Source organism: Salvia miltiorrhiza, chromosome 7 (genome assembly GCF_028751815.1).
Source record: "Salvia miltiorrhiza cultivar Shanhuang (shh) chromosome 7, IMPLAD_Smil_shh, whole genome shotgun sequence".
Classification (NCBI taxonomy): domain Eukaryota; kingdom Viridiplantae; phylum Streptophyta; class Magnoliopsida; order Lamiales; family Lamiaceae; genus Salvia; species Salvia miltiorrhiza.
This window is the reverse complement of record NC_080393.1, coordinates 55,362,992-55,383,650: the sequence shown is the minus strand read 5'-3', so window position 1 is coordinate 55,383,650 and position 20,659 is coordinate 55,362,992. Positions and strand designations below refer to the sequence as shown.

General features: G+C 33.3%; 2 protein-coding genes across 8 annotated transcripts; both read left to right on the top strand.

The window, feature by feature from the left end:
* The first annotated feature begins 6,391 nt into the window (after positions 1-6,391).
* LOC130994833 (factor of DNA methylation 4-like) lies at positions 6,392-11,806 on the top strand. 6 transcript variants are annotated; one of them, XR_009091941.1, is made up of 9 exons: positions 6,430-6,646; positions 7,549-7,590; positions 7,661-7,747; positions 8,617-9,269; positions 9,352-9,834; positions 10,417-10,629; positions 10,819-11,037; positions 11,119-11,496; positions 11,747-11,806. XR_009091941.1 is itself a non-coding variant. In XM_057919916.1 (8 exons), the coding sequence occupies exons 2-8, from the start codon at positions 7,554-7,556 to the stop codon at positions 11,347-11,349; spliced, it is 1,923 nt and encodes a 640-aa protein (XP_057775899.1). In that variant the 5' UTR covers positions 6,392-6,570; positions 7,549-7,553; the 3' UTR covers positions 11,350-11,557. The 6 variants fall into 6 exon arrangements, 4 of the variants coding, with proteins under 4 accessions (XP_057775899.1, XP_057775901.1, XP_057775898.1 ...); XR_009091942.1 differs by having other exon boundaries at positions 6,431-6,646; positions 8,620-9,269; XM_057919916.1 differs by lacking the exon at positions 11,747-11,806 and having other exon boundaries at positions 6,392-6,570; positions 11,119-11,557.
* A 2,394-nt stretch (positions 11,807-14,200) lies between these two features.
* On the top strand, positions 14,201-20,184 carry LOC130994824 (uncharacterized). Of its 2 annotated transcripts, XM_057919899.1 has the most exons (9): positions 14,201-14,322; positions 15,760-15,840; positions 15,922-15,981; positions 17,024-17,838; positions 18,042-18,466; positions 18,703-18,784; positions 19,031-19,243; positions 19,502-19,717; positions 19,803-20,184. In XM_057919899.1, the coding sequence occupies exons 1-9, from the start codon at positions 14,295-14,297 to the stop codon at positions 20,031-20,033; spliced, it is 2,151 nt and encodes a 716-aa protein (XP_057775882.1). In that variant the 5' UTR covers positions 14,201-14,294; the 3' UTR covers positions 20,034-20,184. The 2 variants fall into 2 exon arrangements, with proteins under 2 accessions (XP_057775882.1, XP_057775883.1); XM_057919900.1 differs by lacking the exon at positions 15,922-15,981.
* The last annotated feature ends 475 nt before the right edge of the window (positions 20,185-20,659 follow it).

Below are 20,659 nucleotides of genomic sequence, written 5' to 3'. Positions count from 1 at the left end.
CCCGCCCCTAATCCGTCCCGATTTAAATAGGTATTAAGACGGATATGGGGGTAATATTTTGAGACGGGTACGAGGGTGTAAAAGTAATCCCCACATCGAACCCACCTTGTTGTCATCCCTAATCCGTTGGGATAAATTTAATTTTATGGTCTAAAATGTTGCCTCACAAGAAAATAAATAGATTCAACATGTTTTTATCTTAATGGAGTATTACTTTTAACATCACATTCGAGTATTTACATTTCAATTTAATTCTTGATTTCACATAGTCAAATATTTGATTTGATTTGAAAGTATAGTATGTGGAATTAAATTAGATCATGCTATCAATTATTCAAGAACAATAATTCCACGATTTGAGTCCAAAATATTCAAATGATTGTCTTCTTTGTGATTATTCTATTCTCAAGTCCAAAGTAGTGGCATTATCCTCGCATGATAGGATAACTATTAGGTAGAATTTCATTGTCAATAATATCGAATTTAACATGTCCATTAATTTTTTCGTTACTTAAGTATATTTTTTAATTAAACTTACATAGTCCCCAAGGGGACACCAAGCGGTGCGATCTCCTGTGTGTGAACAATGAGGTCTCGGGTTCAAGCCCCACTGCTCCCCCTCCCCAACTCCCCCAAATCAAAAAAAAAATTTAAACTTACATAAATCCTAGTAGTAAATTTGATATAAAAAAAGTCATAAAAAAATTAAATTCTGTTACTTATTTCTGAATATTTCTAACAGAAAAAATCTCACTTCCAAAATAAAAACATGCAAGTGGTTGGGAGAAAATCAATGAAGTAAGAAGAGGAAGTGATGCACAATAAGACCAAACGACCAATAAATTTTTGGGAAATTTTTTGGCTTCGAGAAGCAGCGTCGTTGCATATGAATGTATATGCAAAACAGGTACAAAATACGGAACTATCACAAACACATTAATGTAAACACAAACTTGGATTCAACCGGTTGTACCATACAATCGAATTGATCCGCACCAAAAATAGTGTTATTTATACGATTCGGATCAGAATACGGGTTCAAAATAAAAAATGATTCACAAAAATTAATAGTTTAAAAGGATGTTTTACTCGAATTACATCCTATATATATAAATATATAAAGGTTAGTTATAGTGAAAAATATAATTTAAAATGAGAATAGAGAACATTGCATTGGCGTGTAAAGTTATTGCATCCGATGTGCAATTAACTGTACTCGAAAAAATAAAAAAAGATAAAAAAAAAAAAAAAATCTCCCTCTAGGATTCGAACTCACATGGTGCATTATATTCATTCATTAAAATGATGCATGCACCGTAAATTTCATGATTCAATGGTTGAGAATGTTTTCCATTCTCATTTTAAATAAAAAATCTCATTTGAAACGAATGTTTTGAATTTCATTTTGATACTTTTCTTCCTTTGGTTATTTTGCTTAATTTACTGTGTATGATGCATGTAAGTGACCGATCTAAATATGTTCTATTAATTCCATGTATCAATTATCAAAGCTAAAAATTCCACATATACATAGTCCAAGTTGATCAACAATTTAACTTTCTACTATTCCTTGAATGTCTTATATATAGTCAATATTACCATATATTTCATAATTTTGTTTAACTTTATATAATGGGATATACATTCGATATCAAGATGCATTTCGAACAAAATTTTCCGATATCATCATGAATTTCAAGAATCATGTGCTCTTCCCCCTCTATATTCTAGTATTTTACGAGTTGAAAAATATTGTTACACTTCATCGCACTCACATATAGGATTTTTCACTTTTGAAAAAGAATATCTGCAATTGCTATTTGATGGTAAAATTCTGTTAAAAGCTCAATGTAATGATTTGATTCCAAATTTTGGTCAGATCAACACGAGTCTTTTCTAGTATTCTCTTCGTCCCACTCCAATAGCTTCATTTTCCTTTTTGGGTAAAAAAATTGTACTTAATTGGTGTGGACCACACCACTTTACTACCAATTTCCTACTAAAAATTAAATTTTCTTAATCTCCGTGCCCAAAAGAAGTGAGTCTATTCGAGTGGAACGAAGGGAGTATGATATATTATATCTTCACTCACACACTCTCTGGGAAATTTCTTAGAGGGTCATTCATGTTTTGATTTCCTAAGAAACTTTCACGTTTAATCTTGGAATTTCTTTCACGTGGTCATCATAAAATAAAATGTGTCTTATTTGGTACGAGTGACATCTATCAAATCGTTTGAGTTCTCCCCTAAATATGCAATCACATTCATTTTTGCGTATTCTTAAAATATCTATCTTTCTAGTATGTTTCAATTCGTTCATATACTCTTTCACTTCAAAGCAATATTAATAGAAATCACTCCTTATTTATACCCTATGCACTAACAATTACTCCTTACTTCTGCTCTGACCATCACACTCAATGTGAATGTTGTGACGGAACCATAAGGGTTACAAACCAAATTATTTTTCTTTTTTACTCTAATAAATCGATCATCAAATAAATTTTCGATATTTTATATAAATTATTGTACAATAACTCTATTCATCAAATCTTCCTCAAAAAAACTCCATTCATCAAATCGTATCGCACGAAAAACTTTCGAAATATTGAACTCATGAATTTAAAAATCAGTCTCCACCCTAACCTTTTTTTTTTTTTTTTTTTTTAACCTACGCCCCGTGCGAATGCAGATATTCTGTCAAGATGTAACTAATAATTTAAACCTAAGTGAGTTGGTCCATTTTCACTTTAAACATTGGTAAATATCTTCAATTTATGATTAGAATATTTTGATGCTGAATGGCCTAAAAGAAGCTTCAAATTATTTAAAAATCGGAAGTATGACTGCACAAAAAGCACCATTATTCATTAATTATGGTGTAGGCCAACATTGACCTTTAGTCAAGTTTATGCATTTAGCAAAGCATAATTAGACTTAATTATAGATAATTTTATTGGCATATACATTCGTATTGAAAAGCCTATCTGTCCAAATACACATAAAAGTCTAGCAGATAGCAAGATTAGTATTTAGCAAGATATTGTAACACAACCAGTAACAAAATCAGTAACAAAAACGAACACAAGAAATAGCAACCCAATTCGATGATAGAGCACCTACGTCTGGAGGGCCTTGCCCAGGAAAAACGATTCACTATGAGAGATTAAATTACAGCAGGACTTACACAAGACTCAATTTTCTATGCCTCTACAATTTTACTAAAACTAGGAACTTTTATTAGGCGTGATAAACTATTTTCATGTTATAGTCACAAAATCTAGAAATGCATACTTAATACTGCATAATAATATTTATTATGCAACTTAAATACCGTCATAATTAGTCGATCACAAAAGTCAAAACTCAAATTAATCATTTAAATCTTAACTTTGCCTAACTAATAAATTAATTAAATAAGCTCCATTAACAAAAAAAAAAAAAAAAAACATGTCAAAACCTGTTACTCTATGAAACCAAATTATCCTTAATAAAAGATGAAGCCCAATCTTTCACTTTTAAACCCTAAAGCTCAACAATTTAATAAATTAATGGCCCAATAACTTAATTATAATAGGGCCCATAATTATTCTATTATAATTTCTCTCTCATCTATGATCTACTCGTTACTCTCTTTCTAAAAAACACGTTATAACACACTCTCTCCGGCCTTCCCCATAACGGCAGAGCCATCTATCTCTCTACCACTCACTCATTTTCTTAATATAATGTTGTTTCTATTTCATCTGTGAATGTTTAATTGCTCGAGATTAAAATTGTTTTGAGATTATTGTTGGAATAAATGGCTTAATTAGTCCATAATTACTTTGTAATTAATGGAATTAAATGGCATATTTGGAATCTACGTTTTGAGTAGATTAATTTGGTATGTTTACTTGTTCAAATCTATTAAGAATTGAATGCCAAAAGATAGCCATTGAAAATGGAAATGTGAAGTGTCATCCCACATTGGAAAAATAAGGAAGTTGAAAACTATTTATAAAGTGCTCTCCACCATAAAGGAACAATCAAGTGTGCTTCTCTATGGTGGACCATATGGTGCACCCAAATGGGTTTTGACTTAGCCTTTTAAGGCTAAAACTCAAATTCCTACGAGCACCTTCCGAGGCCGAGCACGTGCACGTCGCACTTGTCGCAATGGGCGCTTTGTAGGCGTTAAACTAAACGGTGGCTCGGTGATGTGGCACCGCGTGGCAGATAAGGAATCTGGTAGTACAAGGTCTCGTACTCGTTAAAACCGTTGTATCTTGGGGACATTTGCCATCGAACCGTGTGTACTGTGCGGGGCAATTTTGTCTTACGGAGAAAGAGTCTAACTCTTGCCTCGGTTCCTACATTCAAGTCATTGTTCTGTCCACACTTCTACACCAAAGAAATAACAATTATTCGAGATTAAATTATTTCGAGATTATATTTATTATAAGGGTGGACCAAGACTCATAAGTTATGATTAATCATACGTGATATATTATCGGGATTAAGTACTGGGCGTATCAATCAAATTAAGTAAGATATTATAAGACTAATCCTATCTAATCTTACAAACTGAAAATCATCTCAAAGTGTACGCATGTCTTCATATATCTTCTAAAATAAAAGCAATTAAAAGATATTTTTAAAAATTTAATACACCATCCGTCCCTGAAATAGCTTCCTCTTTGAGGACGACACGGGTTTTAAGGAAAAGTTGTAAAATGTATTGATAGTGGAGAAAAAGTGTTATAATTATTATTGAAAGTTGTGAAAAGATGTTATAATTAGTAATTTAGTATGAGGAGTGGTGAAAAGTGAAAAGTAAGAATAAATAAATATTATTAGTGATGGGGTAATTGTTCAAAAATGGAAAAAAAGAAAAAAGAAGTTATTTGGGGGCGTCCCAAAAAAAAAGGAAATTATTTTAAAGACGGAGATAATATTTCTTTAGAATTTTACATTACGAACATGAAAAATAGTCGTTACATATCGGTGTCTTGATTGCACACAAAAGCACATATTAGTTGCATATTTGACATTGTTTGGTTGTAGTTGGATCAAGAACCATAATAATAATAATAATAATAATAATAATAGTAATAATAATAATAATAAAAAATGAAACGAGATTATGGTAGCAATTGTGATTTTATCAAGCAATTATTATAGTTTATACATATCAAGCAATTGTAAACGTATTTGTAATTTATATAGTGATTTGATTAATATCAAATGCTAATAATTTCGGTAGACTCTAGAATTTATTAAATTGTTGATAATATATTTGTTGTTTTACTATTTTTTTACAATATGAGGTATTTTAAACGTATTACTTACGTACATTTGTTTTTCTTCTTTATAATACTAAAAGAGAGATTAAATCAATAATTACAGTAAAAAATTGATGTGGATAAAAATGTCCAGCAATGGACATAAGTTAATTTACTTAATAATATTAGTAACAATTATTATTATGATTTTGTTCTATCTGCTACAATAAACAAGAGTGCATATTAAAATTTTAAAATTTATTGTTATATTTTGCCTCTAAGGACACGTTTACTTTGATTAAGAAAATGAGAGGAAAAATATATTCTTTTTACTCATTTTTTCACAATTTTCACATGTTTATTATGATGATTTTTTTTTTCGGGCAAGATGAAAAAGTTTATCGGACAGCTTATTCTCACTCATTTTCTCTCCAATGTATTATCCTAAAGTAGGGGTGTGAAAATATTTTTTAATATTTTCTTATCTTTTCATGTCAAGTAAATGTATGATAAAAAAAGAAAAAAATATATTTTCTCATCTTTTTTTATTTATTATTTTCTATTAAATATTTTATACAACCAAAGTAAACGCATCCATATAGTAAAAAATAGCAATATAGAATCAATTTTCTGTCCCATAAAATGACAGTTATATCTAAGAAATAAAAATAAACTGATTCTCCATAGAAAAAAAAAATCAACAATTAGAGTCAGAGGATTTTTTAGGACAGTAATTTAGATTGATTTGGAAATTAGGACAATAACTTTCGGACTTGTAAAAATATGACACTAATTAATAAGTGTTACACACAAGATATTTATGAGCCAATTATCCAATTTTCGGACTTTTCTGCATGGACCAAACACACAATAACCCGCACGAAGGGGTTGATTATGTGGCAAATACGTTATTTTTATGGCCCAAGATAAGATGTCATGTGCTTGGTCCATGCGGGAAAGTTCAAAAATTCGATAATTGGCCGATAAATATCCTGCTCGTGCAACGCTTATTAATTAGTATCTTATTTTTACAAATCCAAAAATTATTGTCCTAATTTCCAAATCAGCCTAACTTACTGTCCTAAAAAATCCCAAGATATCACCAATGAGTTTTCTGCTTTTACAAAGTAAAAGGGGTGGTTCTTACCAAAAAAAGTTAAAAGGTAAAAACTTTTTTTTTTTTTACCGCCGAATCGTCTGCATCAGAAAATCAAATTCCGGATTTCCTTATGCGGCAATTACGATTTCATCAGTCTTTGAAGAGGAAAATCTACCGAATAGGAATGGGGAAGAAGTAATTGCAAGGTACGCAGTTGTTCACCGGTGAAAACTTGTTAGGGTTTTTCAAAAATTAGACGCGAAGAAGGAGATATAATCAAAGGTAACATCTTTCGCTAATAAATCTAGTTCTTGTTTCTAGAAATCTTTCGTGTGTAATTTTAGCAGTATAAACGTGTCTGTTTTCGTTATTTTTGAAGTTTTTGGCTGTGAAAAGTTGAATAAGACTTGATGTCTCATCACTCATGTCTCTATCTTGATCTGTGAGCTTATTAGAAATTGTTTACATCCGAATGTGGTGAGTGTTGCTTATAAACATCAATTCGTCAAATCTTTTGTTGTGATGATCACCCACTATACATATACTGTTCACGAAAAGGGGAAAAGTTGAATAATACAAGGTTTCTTATAAAATATTTTTTTCTCCTAAAAAACCCCGAACTTTTAGCATTTTCTATAGAATGTCCCGCTGCACAAAATCCGGTGACTAAAAAATGGCTCTTAAATTAATTGTAGTCAAATTGTGAATCTTGTACCACTAAGTTGATAATTTAAGAATTCTCTGACGAGATGAGTCATCTTTCAGTCACCAGATTTTGTATAGCGGGACATTTGATGAAAAATGATGAAAGTCGGGGTTTTTTAGGAGGAAAAAAAGTTCGGGACATTTTATAGTAATCAAGTTCGGGATTTGATGAAAAATGATGAAAGTCGGGGTTTTTTAGGAGGAAAAAAAGTTCGGGACATTTTATAGTAATCAAGTTCGGGATTTTTTAGAAGAAATGAAAGTTCAGGATATTTTATGGAAAATGCTGAAAGTTTGGGACATAAAACATCGTTAACCTGTGTTTACTACTATGATTGTTACTTTGGATGTACTCTTTGGGCCTTAATGATAAACACTAATACTTTTAAATCTTGTGGTACAATTAGATTGATAGGAATCAGCTAACAAATACAAATCTCAGAAGCGTTGCGTAACATCTATCTGTTTTGTTTTGTTAGGAACGATGAGTGGTGAAAATAATCCAAGAAAATCATCGAAGGGTATGGACGTTCATATGAATTAATAATTGTTTTGTTATCCAATGCTAATAACTCATTTTTGATGTATCAGATGCATGTGATGCATCAGTTGCATCTCCTGCGAAGAAAAATGTTACGTGCACGCCATCTACAAGTCAGGCATGTTCAACAAAGGAAGGTACTTAATTATTGTAATATGTAATTGGTTGCTTAAATATAGTTGTTCATAATCTAATTGTTGGTATTCATTGGTTTTATCTTACTAGTTCAATATATCAATCTATTTGTTTTGGGATTATGTGTTAATGGACAAAATACAAAATTGTGTTGGTTGTAAATTGATGTTATAAATCTGACGATTTATTATGCATGGTTTTGAAGTATAATATGCATTGTTTTATAGTGTGATGTGCATGTTCAGTTTAAGGTTTTATCAATAGTTATATAATATGAAATTTGTATGATGTTTACTTAATTTTTTAGTATATATGCAAATACTGAAATATTAGTATTTGTGGGTTATATACGTTTCATATGTATTAACATTGGTAGTTTTTGTTCTTATTTCAATGGAAAACACGAATTTGATTTGTGTATAAATTAACAAACATGTTTAACTTTTTGTTGGTTGTGTTGAATTTATTATTGTTTATTTATTTGCAGGTAGTGAAGTATTTTTATTCTATGCTAGAATTCATGCTGATTAACTATATGTAAATTGCAAAAGAATCTTATTTGCGTGTGATGTACATGATTTTCAATTTCTATTTCATTGTAACTTTTTTTAAATTTTCATATGTACAAATGTGAATTATTTGGGGTTAAAGTTTTCTTTGTTGAAGTTTGAATTATATTGCGTAATTATAATGAATAATAGTATTACGTTGATTATCTATGATTATCTGATAAGAATATGAATTTCCATAAAAATAACTGTTATTTGGTGCTATTCCTTATACAATAACATTAAATGTGCTTTATGATTTTATTGAATAATCATTTTACTTAAATCAAATAAATTAAAGCTCTCAAATTTCAAATTGGTAGTAGTAGCTGGAGAACAAGAAACAGGTGATTTAAAAGAAATTCCGAGTCTTTCTACACTTGCATCTTTCTACGATAGAATACAAATGCTAAATGTTCCACAGAAGGCTGCGATAAGGGAGATGGGTTTCGGTAAAATACTAGACTTAGGGATTAGGGAGATACCCGGGAAATTGGCCTATTGGACTCTTGACCGATTCAACTCCAGAAGCTGCGCGATGGAATTGAATGACGGACTGAAACTTGAAATAACTGAAGACGATGTGTACAGAGTGTTTGGGTTCCCGAAGGGAGAGAAAAAGATAGATATTTTTGAGCGAAGAGCAACAAATGATCTATTCAAGCAGTGGCTAGATTGCTTTGGGTGCTTGAGTAGGGAGAAAATAACGTTAACAAACATATTGGATGAAATGATTGCTACTGCTCATGGCGGCACTTGGTTTAGGCGTCATTTTTTGATAGCAATGGCCTTTGCACTCATAGAGAGCACTACAAGCGGCAACATTCTTCCGTTTATTCTGAATCGTCTCCACGACGTGAACAAGGTTCGTGAGTGGAATTGGGGAGAATTTGTGATTAGATGCTTAATTGACCACAAGCGGTCTTGGTCAGTAGATAAGTCAAAGGTCTTCAAGGGCCCTGCGTTATTCCTTGTTGTAAGTTTTAAATTTTCAATTTTTTTTTCTATATATTTTAGTTTTACCCTACTCTGGTAATGTTTCATATTAACCATGACAGCTCTTTTATGTTGATCGTGTCGAGATCAACCGATGCATGGAGGTGAGATCGTTCCCAGTGATTGGGAACTGGACCACGAGCACACTGAGGGAAAGGCAGAGAAGGGAGTTAGTGGATGGGTATTTTGGGGGAGGTGCATTACGCGTCCCAGTTAAGCTACCGGAAGAATACGTGGATGATCATCATGATGAACAGTTGAGCCTACCATTGCGGATTATGCAGAAAGCTGTTATCATAGCTGCAGGTATTGAAAAGTTGAAGAGACTGGTACGTAGTGCATCTGAAGAGGAAAGACAGGATCAAAAGTTCAAGGATAGTGTTTTAGCGGCATCGAAAATGTTGGGAATAAACATTGATGTTAGTTCAAATGGAGCAAACATAGATAATGCATCTGCAGAAGCCGGTCCTTCTAGAAAAAAGATCAAGACTGATGTGGATTCTATTGCCGAAGGCTTCACCCCACATGATACAAGCGTTATGCAGGTATATCTTATTCTTTAAACAAATAATTGCAATTTATTTATACTATATAACAATTAATCATAACATCTTTGAAATAAGATTTTCACGTATTTGTATAACATATTCGTATAATATTGTATTATTTAGCCGTGCGATGTTGGAGGATGCACTAAAGGGGGTTTGGCAGAGTCAACAAGGAAGGGGAAGACCTCGGACACATTTGTGAATTCTATCACAAGCCAGTTATTTTGAACCCTTGATTGAATTTACACTATTATGTCTAATAAATATTATTGTGACAAATATGTGCATTAATTTAGCCTGTTTTTTCCCAAGGAATCCGGTAAGATGAGAGGGTGTTTGGCTGAGCTTATTTCAAAGTGGTTAAAAGATGTAGTTTCTCATGAGCTTATAAGTTGTAAAAGTGTTTGGATAATTGATTTTGATAGAGAGAGAAAATTGAAGAAAGATGAACTTGATAGGGTGTATGATGAAAATAATAAATTATAATTGAATGATACTTGTAAAATGATTCTTGCATATAAGATTACGAAAAAATTTCTGTTTCTTCTCATATATCATGACATCTATTGCAATGTGCAGAGAGAGAAGGAAGAGGCGCTGAAAAAAGTTGTTGAGTTAGAAAGAAATTTGGATGAGAAGCAGAAGCTTGAAATGGAAATTAAAGAACTCCAACTTTCCTTGGAGGTAAATCAGATGAATTTGGGTGATCTAGAAGATATAAACCAGCTATTATTTTCTAAAGAGCGCCAAAGCAACGACGAGCTGCATGAGGCTCGCAAGGAACTAATTGCGGTATGAAATTTGTCGTGTATAGTGACTAATATGCTGCTACCTCCAAGTTGATAAATTTATAAATTTATAATCATCCAGAAGAGTAGAACTTCCACGAAAATGCTAAAGCAGTCAAGAAAGATTATCGAAGATTCTCTTCTGAGGATCTGCTGGATAAACCTTTCTCTTTTTTGTGTTATTGATTTTCAGGGTTTAACTGATATGCTGAGCAGCAGCCGTGTTAATATAGGGATAAAAAGAATGGGTGAACTCGACGTGAAAGTGTTCAAGAATGCATGCAGGCAACGATACCCTCCCGAAGAAGCAGAGATGAAGGCTGCTGAACTTTGCTCCTTGTGGGTAGAAAAGTTAAAAGATCCTGAATGGTACCCATTCCGAGTTGTCGAGGATAGCAAGGGGAATGCTCAGGTAGCTTGAAATGATTTTTACTAAACCTTACCATGTTTTGAGCTTCCCCAAATTCCAAAGCTCGTTCTGTAATATACGCAGCTCGTGCTGAAAGAGGATGACGAATTGCTGGTAAACCTTAAAGAAGAATGGGGAGACGAAATCTATGATGCCGTTGCTACAGCCTCGAAGGAAATCCAAGAATACAACCCGAGTGGTTGCTACGTGGTTCCGGAGCTGTGGAGCTTCAAAGAAAACAGGAAGGCCACCCTAAAGGAAGTCATTGCATACGTTTTCAATCAAGTGAAGACGCTCAAGCGCAAGAGAAATTAACAAGATCTCAGTTAGTGATGATTTGAATAGAACAGCCCATTTGCAACTGGGAAACAAAGAAGCTGTTTCAGATGTCATGTTGTTGCACCAGCATAATTTTGCAATTGTTTTGGGTGTCGATGCAAGTTACATAGTTTCTATTTATTCGTTATGCTCTTTTCATATTTCAAAAGTGGTAACCTCATTCCATAATGACTTGAGTAATTATGGAACTGGTGAGTGCTGCTAAGATCCTTAGGATGTGTTTGGTATTCATGCTTCGAAATGGTGTGATTACTAAAACTTAAGATGAGATTAGTTATCTATCTAGCGTAGGATAAATGATATGAGGGTGTAGAAGGTATTGTCTACATAGGTGAAATAGTAGAATAAGGTCGGACTCTTTAACTATCACGAGCTTGCTTGTTAATTCTCTAGTGGGACTCGTTTGGTTGGTAGGAGTAAAATTGTTTCGAAATACTCTGTCCGTCCCATTATTGAAAACACGCTTTTCTTTTTAGACTATCCCATATAATAAGACACAATCTATATAATATTTCTCTCGTCCCTAAAAATTGTGACTTTACTTTATTTGAAAATGACTTACAAACTTTCTTTCTCACTACTTGCACAAATGTGTAAGACCTAATCTTCGCTCAAACACACCTATTATTTTTTATTTATTTTTAATTCTTGCCCTCCCATTGGGTCACAATTTTTAGGAACGTATAAAGTATATAAAAGATGAGTTTTTTCCTCCAATTTTTTCTTTCTTCTCTTACTAATTTGTTTTATCTTTTCTTATTTTTTTGCCTCCAATTTATACTTTCTTTAAGTTATAGTTATTCTATTTAAAATTCCTTCTAGGGCATGTTTTATGAAAGACATTATTTACACGAATTGAAGTATGTGAATCAACCATTAATATTTAGGTTTCTAGCTATAAGTATTTAGAATTGCTAACAGACATATTTTGGTTGGTAAGTCTGTTCTGGTTGATCAAGTCATACACAATTTTAGGATTAATACATGTGAAATGTATAAGTATAGAGGCTTGTAGAGTAATTAGCTAGGCCTCCGGAGAGGAGTCTCCGACATCGAGCTTCGTTGCTGCCGGCACTACAAAAAAAAATCCACTAATAATATTGAAGTTTGCTAGTTATTATGTGTGTTATAAAAATTAGTGACATTTAATGATGTAACTAATCACTAATAATTACACTTTTAAATGTCATTAATTTTTATGACACGAATATTAGCTATCAAGTTTCTATACAACACTTTAGGTAGCTAATATCAAGTTTCTATACAATACTTTAGGTAGCTAATATCAAGTTTCTATCCAACACTAGGCTATCAAGGAGAGGGTGTCTAAGGTGTTATAAACCACACCAATCAGCCCATACTTAACCGATGTGGGACGGATCATGACAAACCACCACACTTCCGATCTGCCGCCCACGGCAGCCCATACCACCGCAGACGACCCGTGGCGGCCCATAACGTCTCGGGTGGACCAGAGCACGGGGTTGGCTCTTATACCATTTATTACAATACTTTAGGAAGAACTCATCCTCAAAAGCCAAGCTATCAAGGAGAGAGTGTCTAAGGTGTTATAGACCACACCAACCAGCCCATACTTAATCGATGTGGGACGGATAACGGATTATGACAGTCTCATGGCACTAATAGAAACTTTTTTTGTAGTACGGTAAAGTTTGAGGAGTGAGGGAGGGTCGATACGCTGATTTTTGGGACCTCGACTCACAATCAATGAATCACGACCGCCGACGAGATGGAGAGGGTAAACGATATTGTGAGAGAGAAGTCTAGTGAGAGATGGCAGCGGCACGTCGAAAAAAAAAAGATAAAGAAAACGGTGAAATAAGGAGATAAATATTAGAATGCATATTGAAATATATATATATATATATATATATATATAGGGGAAGGCTAAAATAAGAACGCTTCTTAAAATATAAATTAGGAACCATTTTCAGCCCTTAGATCATCAAGATCTACGGTTGATTCATCACCTTATTGGATAAATTCATGGTCCTGAGTTCGAATCCCAAAGGTAGCAAAAAATTATTTTTCGCAATTCATGCCTTTATACAGTTTATTCATGCGTGTTATACATAAAATTCATGCATTTTTGCTGGTTCGTAATTCTTAAAATAAGTGTGGTTTATTGAATAACCGCCCCCTATATATATATATATATATATATATATATATATATATATATATATATATATATATATATATATAGGGAGAGGTTCAGGAAAGAACCATAAATAAAAGAAGACCGGAGAACCATTTTCAGCCATTCGATCATCAAGATCTACGGTGGATGCATCATCTTGTTGGATGAATGCAGATCCTGGGTCCGAATCATGAAGGGAGCATTTTTTTTTATTTTTTTGAGTGCATTAATTTTAACAGCGGATGCATTAATTTTTACAGTGAATGCATTAGATTTGATGATTCTCCCGTTTTCACAAATAATGTAGTTCTCTCTAGAACCACACCCTATATATATATATATATATATATATATATATATCATGAATATTAAACGGAAATTAATTAAAAATGTGGAATACCAATCGAATATTGAGATATTCGTCAGTATTCGATTCGATTCGATTACAACCCTATCTCCACATGCACGTTTCCTATTCACGCTTCCATTTAATATGGAAGAACAGATCTGCCATTATTGACACTCGAGTGTCTGCAAATCTGCGTTGAAAAAGTGAATCAAAATAATATCTTTATAACCAAATCAATTGACATAAAATCGATGTGATTTAAGATTCCAATTAATAGCTTTATTAAAAATCATTTTTATCATTGATGTAGGGTTTAGGCTGATAAAAATTATTCTTCTCCTCCGGTTTGAGGTTCGTATCAACGATTTACAGTCGACACACTCAATCGACTCCATTCATTTTGCTTGGGCTATGGTGCCGACAAAATCGAACCCACCCGGTGAGTTAGATGAGAAGTGGCTCAGTTACTTTTTTTTATATATATATATTTTTTTGGAATGATTGATGATATAAAATTCTGATAAAAAATTTTAGGGTTCACTTCATTTCTTAAAAGATTAATTTGATTTTTGATCAGTTGGTGCATTTGTATGTTGTTTTTTTCTTTGCTTTGAGTGGGCAAAATTATAAGGGATGAGTAACTTGTTAATTGCATGAATTCGTAGTATGTTGTTTATGAACTATTTGTGTAAGTATAATATATATTGTCAAGTGTTTATTCATTAATAATGTTATTTTATTTGATAAAATAAAAAATATAAATATAATACTCCCTCCGTCCCATAAAAATATGCATAGTAATTTGGGACGGCATGATTTTTAAGAAATTCTGTAAAGTATAGTGTGAATAGAGAAATAGTTTCACATTGATTGTGATGTTTAGTGGGAGAATTATTACTATAAATGAATTATGCATGTTTTTATAGGACGGACGAAAAAGGAAAAATATGCATGCTTTTATGGGACCGATGAAGTATTATTATATTTAATTTTTTCAATTAACAAATTTATCTATTTAATTTTATTATCTCTTATAATAATTTTTTTTAGAAAATCTATTAGTTTATTACTTCTACAAGATATAATTTATTGGATATATATTTATTTATAAGCCTTATCAATAGCTATAGATATATATCACATAGATATAATGTAATATTTAATGAATTAATATATTGTTACAAATATATAATATGTAAAATAACATTAAAATTAATAAAATATGTAATAGGAGTAAAATAGACAATCCGCGTATTGTGTTCAAGGCTCTTTTTATATTAGTATAGATATAGATATAGATTTGCTATGAATTGGGAAATTAATTTTATGAATCACTGTTTGGGCTATGATTGATTTTGGAGGAGGATTTTGTCCTATTCAATTCGTATGAATTTTTCTAGCTTGGTAATGAATTGGATAAGTATGCGCTTATGAACTGATTAACATTTTAATATGAAGCGTGTTTTATTCATAAAAAATAAATCAACGTGACTCGCTAATTGATTAGGTCATAAAAGTTTGTGAACTAATTTTTTTGGTTATGTTTTATTTTGGAGTATGATTTGTGTGCAATATAAATTCGTGGTTTAGTATATATGCATAAGATTATGTAATTAGAAAGCAAAGTTTAAATAAGTTATAATATTTTTATATGTGGGAATGATATTATTATTTAATTGTAGTTTATGGCCCAAACTTTTGAGCCATTCATAAATATGGCCCGAACTTTAAAATATACAAAAAAAATAACTTTGAATTCATTTGTAAAAATTACCCGAACTTTAAAAATATAGAAAAATAGCCCGAATTTTAAAGTCATTTGTAAAAATGACATGAATTTTAATAATCACTACTAAATTTTATACAATTCTGTCAGTCAATGAGGGCGCAAACGTTGCCGGCTGTACAACAGAAAAATCAGTAACTATTGGAGAATCGAGCACAATGAGCATTGAAGGTAACTCAAATTTTGGGTGTTGAAATATTATTTAAACTTGTATGATTATATTTCATCTACATTTTAAATTTTAATTTCCAGTGCGTACAAAACATAGGAATGATCAGAAATTGGCCGAATTTAAAACTGGTGTTGTCGAAGGTATCAATTGAAATGATTGTTTGTCTTTCATTTTTGTTTTTTTAGATTCATTGTGGCCATTGTGTTTATATTTTGATTTTATTATTTGAACTTGTATAACATGGCTAATTGTTTACTAGGGTTATAAAGGGGTGTTTGTTTCTGCGTTGTTTGTATTTAATGTTTGTTTCTGCGTTGAATTGAGTTATGTTGTAGTATGAATTTATCATATAAATTTATGTTTGAAAGGTAAAGAAAAACATTTTCCTATTTTTTTTTTAAGAATTTTCAAAGGAGAATTTCTTGATTTGCATGTGTTGTATATATACTATCAAGGGATGAATTGAACTGATATGCTTAGAGCACTCACAACGCTTACACCATAGCCCTTACACGATAGCACTATCGTGTAAGTGTGCTATCGTGTAAGCATTGCGGGAGCACCTTACACGAGGGCTACACGTTCTATCGTGTAGCCCATTTTCTCAATAGTGTAAGGCGCGTCCTATTTTAAAAAAAAAAATCGATTTTGACCGTTGACTGCCTCGTTTTGCGTGATTTTGACCGTTCCAAATTTTTTTTTCTCTTCTTTTTCTTCTATTTATGTAATTTAAATTATGTTTTTAATTTTTTTTTAAATGTAATTTTTAGGTTTTTTATTTGAATGAAATTTTAATTGTTAGTCAAATGTGTTATTTAAATTTGAGCAATTAAATTTAAGTAAAAAGCATAAAAATCAAAACTAATTCTATCATGTAAGCTATCATGTAACCCCGCTGCAGCATCTTTACACCATGTGGTCCCCCCATCATAAAGTAGGCTATCATGTAACCCCATTGCGGATGCTCTTATTTTTTAATGTATAAAATTTGAACTTTATGTTTTTTTTTTGGGAATATATCATGGAATTTAAAACTTTGTGATTACGTACTCTTTTCTAAGAGTATATGTGTTGCATTCTTTTGTTATCTGCATTTTTGGTTGGTATATTTACATAACCAACCGTTGTCGTATGTTTTTCGTCTTTCTATATGTTTATGTTGTTTGTTTATATCATGCTCAGGCGCTGCTCGTAAGCGAAAACACAAGGAATTGGCCACACGGAATGTGGGTGTGGTTATTCGAGAGAATAATCATGTCGTAGCAGCGGCTGAAGATCTTTCTTCAGCCGCTGACACGAAGAAAATGCGCTATGAAAAAAGGAAGGCTGCTCTGGTGAACTACAAGAAGCTTGTAGTTAAGCCGGCGGAGGATTATCCGTCGTTGTTTACCAGGACCACGCCGTGTGCTCTCTTGAAGGCTATTGGTGAGATGAATGATCTTCAACAACAATCTGTCGTGGGCTTGGGTTTTGAGCATGTACTTGACCTGCCAATCCAGGATCTCCCGGGGAAACTGAGCTACTGGGTTTTAGATTCATTCAATGGAAGACGTTGCGAGGTAGTGTTACCTGATGGCCGGTCGATACCAGTAACAGAGGACGATGTTCGTAGGGTATTAGGCTTCCCCAAGGGTGATAGAGATATGGTGCTCCTCAACCGAGAGGAGAACACAGGATTGTATGAGCAATGGAAGCAGCTTTTCCCGGGAAAAAATCCGAAGAATATTAAGATAAACGAGGTGAAGGATGCAATGCTCGCATGTGTTGACGGAGGGAGGTGGTTCAAGATTCATTTCTTGATTATGGTTGCTCATTGCCTGATTGAGAGTACAAGCAACGGATGTGTCTTCCCCAGGGTTATTAAGTGCCTCGAGGATCTGACAACTGTTGGCCAGTGGAACTGGTGTGAGTGCGTCATTCGGTCTTTGATCGCAAACAAAGGAGACTGGGAGAAGGATACCTCAAAGATGTACGTTGGACCTACAATGTTTCTGACGGTGCGTTTGTACTTTCAATAAAAAATATTTTCTACAATTATAGTACTATTCGGTTAAAGTATCCCACATTGGTTGGAGAGAGGCATGAACCACTTTATATGGTGAGACAACCCTTCTTCCTTATAAGGCCTTTGAAGGGAGGATTGGGCCCAATATCCATTTCTAATATATTCAGATCATGTATATTGTGTATTCGTTGCCAGGTGTTTTACGTGGACAGGGTGCAATGGGCAAACTCAGACGTTCGCAGGGATTTCCCACTGATTAAGAACTGGAATACCAAGAAGCTTAGGGATAGAGAGTCTGATGAGATTGGTGCTGGTGAATTTGGGGATGGAATCATCATGAGACCTATAGATATTGTGGATGTTGCTGACTTGTTGGCCAGCAAGATTTCTCTTTTTGAGAGAACAAGAGATGATATCTTGAACATAATCAATTCTGCAGATGAGAGCATACACGCATGTGAAGATTTCAAGAAATTGTATGACGAAGCGAAGAGATTGTTGTTGTATTCACCAATTCTGCTTACAAGTTTGCCAGTCGACAAGTTTCAAGAGCACGAGGATGAAGGCAATGTGGTTCATGAGACGCTGGGGAAGACTCACAACAATGAAGAGGATTTCTGGTACGATCCCGAGTTTCATAAGTCATGTGATGATTTAGTCTCTAAGGGGGCGCTTACTTTGCATGATTGCGTATTTTTATCCTCAAAAGTAGGATATCTCTAATCTCATTATTTCTATGGGATAAGAATCAAACAAATTAGCTTGAATGATAGAAATAATCAAGGGTCTTGGGATATCCTAAAGTTGCAATCCATCAAAGTAAAATAACGTTAATTGTTGGCGTTGCATCGTTCAGCCTTGGACTAACACAAATGGAGGGCAATGGTCGGAATGCTGGTGCAAACACCGGAGAAGGGAATGACAGTTTGAAATGCAAGGTACATAATGATTGTGATGTGATGCATTTTCATATTCATTTTTATGTTGGTTATTTAATATTAGCAATTCATGAATTATATTGTGTATGGTTATGAATTTGACAAACATGTGAAACTAAATTGCTGGTGTACTGCTTTTATATTTTATGGCAGAATGATATAAGAAAAAAAAAATGCTCTTCCTCCTTGTATACCCTAATGTTTCTGTTGCTTCTCATATATCTTGACATCTATTGCAATGTGCAGAGAGAGAAGGAAGAGGCTCTGAAAAAAGTTGTTGAGTTTGAAAGAAACTTGGATGAGAAGCAGAAGCTTGAAATGGAAATTGAAGAACTGAAACGAAAGTTGGAGCTAAATCGGACGAATTTGGATGATCTAGAAGATATAAACCACGAATTGTTTTCTAAAGAGCGCCAAAGCAATGACGAGCTGCAAGAGGCTCGCAAGGAACTAATTGCGGTATGAAATTTGTCATGTATGAATTTATAATCATCCAGAAGAGCAGAACTTCCACCAAAATGATAAAGGCTGCGTTTACTTTGATGGATAAATTTATCAATGGAAAATGATGGATAACACAAATTTATGCCTTTAAATATTTCATTCCTTTTCCAACATTTGACACAGAATGATAAAGTAGTCGAGAAAGATTGTCTAAGATTCTCTTTTGAAGATCTGCTGGATAAATCTCTCTCCTTTTGTGTTATTGATTTTCAGGGTTTAACTGATATGCTGAGCAGCAGCCGTGTTAACATAGGGATAAAAAGAATGGGTGAACTCGACGCGAAAGTGTTCAAGAATGCATGCAGGCAACGATACCCTCTCGAAGAAGCAGAGATGAAGGCTGCTGAACTTTGCTCCTTGTGGGAAGAGAAGGTCAAAAATCCGGCATGGCACCCGTTCCGAGTTGAGGATAGCAAGGGGAATGCTCAGGTAGAGCTTGAAATGATTTTTACTAAATCTTACTATCTTTTGAACTTCCCAAAATTCTTCGAAGCTCGTTCTGTAATGTATGCAGCTCGTGCTGAAAGAGGATGACGAATTGCTAGTAGGCCTTAGAGAAGAGTGGGGAGACGAAATCTATGATGTCGTTGCGACAGCCGTGAAGGAAATCCAAGAATACAACCCGAGTGGTTGCTACGTGGTTCCGGAGCTGTGGAGCTTCAAAGAAAACAGGAAGGCCACCCTGAAGGAAGTCATTGCATACGTTTTCAATCAAGTGAAGACGCTCAAGCGCAAGAGAAATTAACAAGATGGTCATCTCAGTTGGTGATGATTTGAGCTGTTTCAACTGTTATGTTGCATCAGTCTAATTTTGCAATTGTTTTGGGTCTTGAAGAATACTCCCTCCGTCGCTAAAATTGTGGACCAAAAGAAATGGCACGGATTTTTAAGAAAAAGTGTGGTAGTTGTGTTTAAATGGAGATTGGGTCTCGGCGACTCGTACTTTTTTGTAAATAGTGAGAGGAAAAACTTGTATGATCATTTTCAAACTATGAAATAACACAATTTTCAGGGACGTTCTAATATAATAATAAAGCCACAGTTTTTAGGGACGGACATGGGCGTAGCTAGCCCCCCCCCCCCCCCCCCCACCCAAATTTTGAGTTTTTTTTTTATAAATATATATAGATATATGTTTATATTATAAAAGAAATTTATTTTACAAAAGTTGATTAGCTTGTTATATTCTTCCATTTATAATTAATTTAAGGATAATTGTACATTTAAAACTATATAATCTATAAAAATATTATACATTATTATCACTATTATGCTTGTCTTTTAATAGAAAATGCCTAAAATGGATGGAATGTCCAAAAAAAATTTGTTTGCTATTATTACTATGCTTATCTTTTATTATTATTGATTCTA